Source organism: Eptatretus burgeri, chromosome 10 (genome assembly GCF_056783735.1).
Source record: "Eptatretus burgeri isolate ZD-2024b chromosome 10, Ebu_testis_v1, whole genome shotgun sequence".
Lineage (NCBI taxonomy): Eukaryota > Metazoa > Chordata > Myxini > Myxiniformes > Myxinidae > Eptatretus > Eptatretus burgeri.
The window spans coordinates 103,029,283-103,037,707 of record NC_140970.1 but is presented as its reverse complement, the minus strand read 5'-3'; the positions used below and the strand labels follow the sequence as shown (position 1 = coordinate 103,037,707).

Below are 8,425 nucleotides of genomic sequence, written 5' to 3'. Positions count from 1 at the left end.
GCCTAACAGAAACTTTCCTCTCCCAAGACATGTCTGACTCCCAAGTATCTCTCCCTGGTTACTCCCTCTTACGGTATGACAGACCTGAGCCTCGTCCTGGTGGAGGTGTTGCTCTCTTCATCAAAGACTCTATTCCTCACTCTCCATGCACTGCTCTCACTCCCCCACACCCCCAGGAATACCTCTGGCTTCGGCTTCCCCTCCACTCCCACCTCATGTTTATATGTGTACTGTACTGTCCACCGAACAGTGATGACTCCATCTACATCTCACTATCCGAAAACATGGACCATCTTCAATCTTCTCATCCAAACTCTCTCTTCCTCTTATGTGGTGACTTCAATTGTCATCACGCCAGTTGGCTAGGTGTGGGTACCTCTCTCACCTGCCATGGCACCTCAGCAAAAGCTTTCTGCGACTCATTGGGACTGACTCAATCGGTCAACTTCCCGACCCGGATCTCAACCAATGGTACTCCATCTCTTCTGGATCTGATTTTGACAAATTTCCCTGACAATATCTGCTGCTCTTCCTTCGCTCCAATTGGTTCTTCTGACCACGTCCTTGTTAAAGTGGACATCTCTCTGGCTGTTATCAGAGAACCACCTCACCGCCATCGAGTCTGGCATTTCACTCAAGCCGACTGGCAGGGTCTCCGAGCAGCCATCAAACTTACAGACTGGTCTCCTATCACTACTTTCTCAAACATCAACTCATCCTGGGAATTCTTTCAAAGAAACTTGCTCTCCCTCATGCACAGATTTATCCCCTCTCGTGTTCAGTTGTCTTACTCTTCCTCCCGCCCTTGGTTTACTGAAGCTTGTGGCGAGGCAGTTGTCCTGAAACAACTTGCCTTTGCCTCATGGAAAGCAAACCCAACTGAGGGCAATCTCAGTTCTTTCCACAAAGCTCAGAACAAGTGTGTATCTCCCCTCAGGAGAGCCAGAAAACAACATCTTTCTCATCTCAAGTCTGAACTCTCAAACCTCTCTCCCTCCTCAAAATCCTGGTGGCATTTAATCAAATCTGTTTCTGGTGTATGTTCCCCCTCCATCCCCTCCCTTACCTCAAATGGCCGCACTGCTGATTCCACACGTGATAAAGCTGAATGTCTAAACTCGGTGTTTGCAGCTAAATCTTGTGTCCTAAACCCATCACTATCTCTACCCACTTTACCCAGTCGCACCCAACTGTCCCTGGACTCTGTATCCTTTTCTCCTGACAAGGTGGAGAGCTTGCTTTCAAACCTCGAGTCAGATTCTGCAACCGGTCCAGACGGCATCAGCCCACGTGTCCTCAAAGCCTGCTCTTCTGCTCTTGCTCACCCTCTCTCTGTTCTATTCACCCTCTCATTTGCCCAAGGTCATCTGCCATCTGCTTGGAAATCTGCTAACATCACTGCCCTGCATAAAAAAGGTGCAAAAACAGATCCCTATAACTACAGACCAATCAGCCTTCTCCCAATCATCAGCAAGGTGATGGAATCCATCATCGCCTCAGATATGAAATCCTTCCTCTTCTCCAATGGCTTGATTTCCAATCATCAATTTGGTTTCAGACCAGGTCACTCTACCCTGGATATGCTGCTACTGCTCTCCCATCAATGGATGGAGGTCCTCAATGCCAGACAGGAAATCCGAGCCGTATCCCTGGACATATCACGTGCTTTTGACACAGTCTGGCACCCTGCACTACTCACCAAACTCTCTTCCCATGGTATTCAAGGCCATCTCCACTCATGGCTCGCAGACTTCCTCTCCTGTCGCAGTCAACGTGTGGCCCTAAATGGAGTTCTTTCATCCCCTCTTCCTGTGCAGGCTGGAGTTCCTCAAGGTAGCGTTCTGGGCCCTGTTCTTTTTCTGGTTTTCATCAATGATCTCTCGGACTCTCTGGAAAATCCTCTATTTCTCTTTGCCGACGACTCCACCCTCTGCCGTACCATCTGTCATCCCTCAGACCGGCAAGCAGCAGCTTCTTCACTCACTGCAGATCTGGATAAAATCACAAACTGGTCCAACACGTGGAACATGTCTTTCAATCCAGACAAATCTCACACTCTCACTATGTCTCTTCGAAAGGACCGTTTACAAAACCCCCCCATCCACTTTCTCAACAATCCTCTGGAAGAAGTCTTTTCTTTCAAGCTTCTGGGTCTCACTATCTGCCATGACCTTTCCTGGGAAAGTCACATTTCCAACCTCGCCTCAAAAGCCAGTCGCCAACTGGGAATCCTGCGTCGTGCTAAGTCCTTCCTCGGCCCTCTTGAGCTCCTGACCACTTACAAAGCTTTTGTCCGTAGCCTGATGGAGTACTGCTCTCCCCTCTGGGCTGGTGCTCCTGCCTCCCACCTTTCTCGGCTTCACGCTGTCGAAACCAGGGCATTTAAGATCATCGGCATCTCCCGCAATGAAGCTGAGTCTTTGGGCCTCTCACTCAATCACCGCAGGTTGATCGGTGGTCTTTCTGTCTTCTACAGACTCCTCTCCAGCCTTGCCCCCTCTGCTCTCTCTGCGATTTGTCCCCACCACATTTCCACAGGGCGCTCAAGGTCCGCCAACAACCCCCTTCTGGTAAAACTACCAAAATCACGAATCACTGCTCATCTTCACTCTTTCATTCCTCTTTTTTCCCGCCTTTGGAATAAACTTCCTCACTCTATTCTTTCCCATTCTTCCCTCCAGGCTTTCAAAACAGCTGTTCACCACCACCTCTTATCTTCCCCCATCCAAATCCTCGATCTTTTCTACCCCCGATAATCCACCCAAGCCCACTTCCTTCATTTCTCCTACTTTCCTTCCTGAAAGTCCCTGAAATGTCCATCTTCTCTTCGCCATGTTCCCCGTCCCATCCCCATCCCTCTCCCTTCCACAGTTCACCTAATGTGTCTGTTCCCCACTGTTTTGTCCCTTCCACTCCCGCCCCTCTTGTCTCATGCCTCCTTGCTGTGAGTTGTGTGTTAGCTCTCATACGAGCCTCGACCAAGGTATACAAAAAAAAAATAAAAAAAAATAAAAAAGGCCTCCATTCACAGCTTGATGGAGTACCACTCTCCCCTTAGTGCTGGTGGCCCTTGCCTCACACCTTGCTCTTCCAGCTGCTGTAAAAAGCAAAGTCCTCAAAATCATCGAGATCTCCCACAATGAAGCTGAGTGTCTTGGTTTGTTACTTTCTCATCAAAGGCAGGTTGGTAGTCTCTCTGGATTCTACCACTTCCTTTTTGGTCTTGCACCCTCTGTCCTCTCTTGGCTCTGTCCTCAGTTTCTCCCGGGTGTACACGGTCTGCCCGTAATCCACTTGTTAAACTCCCAAAATCCATTTGGAATAGACACAGAGTTGTTGCCGATAACTGACTTGATCTTTGCGAAGGACACCCTGGGATTTTTAACATCCACTAATCAATCAATGCCAGCAAATGGGACGCAGTTTAACGGCCATCTGAGGGATGGTGCACACATTGATAAATCACCCTGCCTGTTAAACACAAGGTTGAGAGTTTATAGCTGGACCGATCGAGATTCAAACCCAGGCCAAACAGGTCAAAGACAAGTGTGGACAAGTCTCGGCTATCCAGCATGCATGCACATGTACACTCAGGTGGTTCTTATTTGCAGGTGTAATTAAATGTTAAAAATCCTGAAGCTGTCACCCCAAATTTTGCTCCAATGTACAAAAGGGAACGTCAAATGTCATCCATTTTGGACCGTATTTAGAGGTTGCTCAATGAGGTTGAAGTTCTGGACTGCAGTGGCCTGGCGTGGTTTGTCACTTTTGCATCGATATCGTTAACTTTTTGCTGTTGGGGAAGCAGCTTCTGTGGGCCTGCACAACTTGTCGGATAGTTTATATTCCTCTTCCTTTGTTATGATGACATTATACTCCTCATTAAGGGCCACACACCTTTCAGCATGGTTGTTTACCAACGTCAAGTGTTCAACAGTTTGTCATCCCTCTCTGCAATCCTCTCTGAGCTCTCGTGACTCGGGGTCAGAATCCAGAAATCCAGCAGGAATTTTGAGGCCTTTGAAGAAGTCCATTGTGCTCTTTGTGAAAACAATCTTCAACTCACATGTCCTCAGACTTCCTGGTGTTCACTTAGACACTTTGGAGGTTTATCTCTGCCTCGTTTTCATTTAGTGCCTTCACTATTGCTCGTTTTGACACTGTGGATAAAGTTGAACCGAAGAATGCCAAACCAACGAGTTCCTCATTGAGATGCAATACATGCCCAGCAAATTTAGAACAGGGAGATTTTGAAAGGGCAGAATTCACTTTCTCACACTCAAGATGTTGCAGGAAGTTAAGGTCATTGTGAGGAGTAGAAATGGCATAAACAGCAGTCCACCATGCCCTCAAGTAGAAGCGAACAACAAACATGCAGACGTCACGCTGGAGTCTTCTTTCCTCACGGCCCTTGAGCTGAAACCGTCTGCTAAACATCCAGACCTTGAGGGCGTATAATGCCTTGGCCATTCATCTTGCATGATGCTGGATACCAGGTGCTCAAACTCGCACTCCACGAGGAAGGAATGGCACCGAGAAAGGTTATGGCTTGTTCAATGAGTCATTCGTAATAATCTCAGTGTTGGCTGACCTGATAGTTGCCTTGTAGCGAACTCGATTACACTTTCTTTGACTTACTCCAAGGTTAGCTGTCGTTTCATAACTGGATTGGACCATGTATTCCCAGCATTGTTGGGATCGCTTGAAAATTGCAATATCTGGACCAGAGGAGAACCCTGGTCTATTTTAAAACACATTCCAGGACAAGTTCTGATATGACGCCATATACAGGTTTTGGTTGAATTTTTGTTCGAACAGCACGCATGCTCCACTTCTACAATACGAGCCACAAGGAAAAAAGAAATGTAAATCTTATTCAGCAACCCTTAAATCGATATGGATAAAATTTTGTGACAATTATTTATTTGTATATTGCAACAAATGGAGGGGGTGAGAGTTGAAAATCTGATTTGTACGCATGCAACACCATGCCACCCACACTCCCCAACCCCATCTGTACGCCATAGTCTCCCAAACCGCATTACTCCTCCTTACCAAATCCATGCGCATGTAAGAAATCGATGGCCCCGAGCTCACCCTGACCCTTCAATCATTCCAGACCCCCTTTTCACCCCTGCAGCAGAGTGAAGAGGATCTGTGGATTGGAGCAGATATACTCCACGGTTGGAGAACGAGAGCCGATCTGCCGGCGCAGGATGTTGTTGAAGATGTGGGCGACGTCCTTCTTCCCCTATCAGGGACCGGATGAATTGTTAGCTGCCAGGTTTGATTTGGATAAACAAGGTAAACATTGCAAGACAGTCTGTCCCATTTCTGATCATGTTGTGACTCTCACCTCAAAGTCAATGAGCTGCAGGTGATTAACAAGGGCACTCAGCAATCCCGAACTGTAGAGCTCCTGTGCGAGCTGTGCCAATACTTCATGATGAGGTTCCTTCTCTCCGGCTCCGTACAGGATCTCCTTCATGGCTGCCAGGCTACGAGATACGTCTTCTGCTGCCTGGGGGGAAAACAAGGCCGGAATTACAATTGTAATCTTGTTTTGGACTGTAGGTGGATAAAGGTTCATAGTTAAGCTTGGGACAATGAGTTATAGTAACAGTGCAACATGAAAACAAAAACAAAACCAAAGGGAACGTAAAGTAGTTCAACCAATAAAAGATAGCATGGGTGGATGTAGGATTAATTAATACATGCCAATGAGTTGACAGCTTGAAAGTCTGCACGGCATCGAAAAGTTTAGCAGCATGCCTCGACAGCAATGCGGCTGTCCCCAAATACCACTTTGCAACATGTGACCACTGGCCTGTCATTCCTCGCCAGCAAACTCTTCCATTACCCGAGGACTGATGCATTTTCATGCGACACACAAGTCTCGGGGTGCCTTGACATGATACAGCATTGTTTACCTTCACGACTCAAATGTCGAAGGCAAATCTGTTTACCACTTGCTGTCACACACACAAACCGTACGTTTTATCGTTGCTCATGTGGAGATCTGATAGAATCCGCATTCATGGTTTGTTGAACACCTGGCACAATAATGTCATTTTTGGAACAATCCATTGGCCTTCACATTGTTAATGGCCCTGTGTTATCAAAACATTTTAACAACGAAGCAAACCCAGAAAGGTCCGTCGTTCCAGCATGAATGCACTGAGTCAGCAAAAAACATCAAACAACCAATCAAATATGTGATATAGCTGCATGTGTATCACACCCAAAACGAAAATGATGACGAACCAGATGTGGGGACAGCTGCCTATCTTCATTGACCTTGAGGTGAGAATTAAGAGTCCGAATGACCACTGTGGCTGAAAGAGCTTCCACTTACCAACAAACCCTTCCTTTGACTTTCTCACAAATTCCCCTTTGACACACCTTGTCCACCTTTTTGTCCTGCTTCTCCAAGGCCAGCAAGCCATCCCGGAGCTGCCGTGCGATGTCCGCTGGCGATTTTGACTTTGCAAAGAAGGGCATGGTGTCCAGGACTAGGAGAGGAACAATTAAGGAAAGCAGGATTGGAGGTGAGCAATGGAACATCGAATACAGATCGAAATCACACCGCCGACAGCTTGGGGGAGACTCAGGAAGAAGTCAGTAGACTTCCTATGTTGGGATGACCCAGACACTCCATAGGTTTAATATAACAAAAACCTCAAAAAAAAAACAAACTCAAATAAGATTCAAACTTATCAACCTATAAAGTATCGAGCAGTCATCTGTGGAGGATTTTACATTCAACAACGTTCATAAAATTCTTCTGGACAACATTGCTGAACTTCAAGACTGACCGAACCAAAACAGCCCGTTCAATCCCCATTCTTTTCAGACAGCCCAATTCAAAATTGGTTTAAATTCAGGACTATATTTAAACATGAACCTACTGCATTTTACAGTGGGAAGGTCCACGATGACTCAATTTTCACAACTTCATAGGATTCCACAAAGGAAGCATTTTGAAGCAAGCAAAGCTGCATATCTACGCCTATACGAAGGGCCAAGAGGTGTGGGCAGGACCGTGCCTGTCAATCAGCTTGGTGGTGGGCCCGTGGAGACAGAATTGCCTGAGGGCCAATCACACATAAATGGGCGTGGTTAACGGTGGGATATTACATACAGTCCGCCAAACATTGTTGCCAGATGCACAATAATTATAATCGTATAAATACACCAATTGGCGCAGGTGTGACGGCATGTGCACAGACTGCAGGAACTTCCTTCCATTCATGAATATTGCACGCACGTCCACATACTGTTTGTCAATGACTCGTCATTGAAGTGCGCCAAACATTAAAGTTGTTGAGTAAAATGTAAATGCATTTTATTTTAAGTACAGAAACAAGTAATAAAAATAAATAAATAAATTAAAACTAGAAAGAGAGCAATCAGAGATCGCAGACCCTCACCAGAACTTGTTTTGTGTGGTGTTTGTGTACTGGTGTGTTACGTAAATAATGAGACATAACAAGAACGGCCACTTTATAACTGCTGGCAATGATGACCGGGTACCAAGACATCCCACTTTGATCGGATACCTGACCCTGACCCATGACGTTTATTATCATTCAATTGAATCCAGAATGGGATTAAAATAAATTCAATTGAAATCAAATGGAAGACCAAATAGGTACAAGTCCTACATTGGTGTAATCAGAAGGAACCAGAACAAGCAAAAATAAAAAATGAAGTCATCAGAAGGAACCTGGATAGGATTCACATTTCAGCTGCTACTCCTCCACCCTCAAACCTATCTGGGCACGGCCAAGTGAATGTTATTCAAAACAAATAAATAAATAAATAACCCATGTGAAAAAATTAAATAATTCTGTCTGCCACACCATGCATCCAATGAAGTTGAAATTTAAAGCATGCATTCCCCATCACGACTACTAAATCATAAATCTGAAGTTTCACGTCAATTAAGCAGTTCCAGAGAAAACATTATATAATATTTTTTCAATCCTATATGGCTGACAAACCACGTGACCTATTAATTATTCATTAACAAACTTGTACACCCATGGCTTGGGGAACATTAGTGTGAAGTTTCCCCTTTGTCAAGCCATTCTGGAGAAGATGATTTTTTATAGGTTTTAGGGTATATCCAATATGGCTGCCAAACCATGTGAACTATGACGTCATGTGTGTGAACCGTCTGTTCCTCATGGATAGTTGGTCATTCATGTAAATTTTTGCCTCGATCTGTTCAGCCACTTCAGAAAAGAAGATTTTTGAAGGTTTAAAAAAAAAAAAAACAACAATATGGCTGCCGTTATAAATTTTTTTTCTGTGGACCATTATATCCCGAGATGACCATCAATTTTCATACTGATCAGATGTAGCCTTCTACAGATGCAATTATGACGTCATAACGAAGGCACCTATGACGTCATTAAAAAAA

General features: G+C 45.2%; 1 protein-coding gene across 4 annotated transcripts in view; it reads right to left on the bottom strand.

Moving 5' to 3' along the window:
* The window catches only part of LOC147019330 (calcium-binding protein 39-like), a 103,357-nt gene that overhangs the window by 27,398 nt on the left and 67,534 nt on the right, over window positions 1-8,425 (bottom strand). For 3 of the 4 annotated variants that reach the window (XM_085899751.1, XM_085899750.1, XM_085899752.1), the window contains 3 exons: window positions 6,403-6,512; window positions 5,357-5,521; window positions 5,133-5,251 (listed from right to left, as the gene is read on the bottom strand). In XM_085899751.1, the coding sequence (XP_085755877.1) occupies window positions 5,133-5,251; window positions 5,357-5,521; window positions 6,403-6,512 (394 nt within the window). Of the gene's footprint in view, window positions 1-5,132; window positions 5,252-5,356; window positions 5,522-6,402; window positions 6,513-6,908; window positions 6,928-8,425 lie in introns of those variants that run through there. The other variant, XM_085899753.1, reaches the window with a different exon arrangement.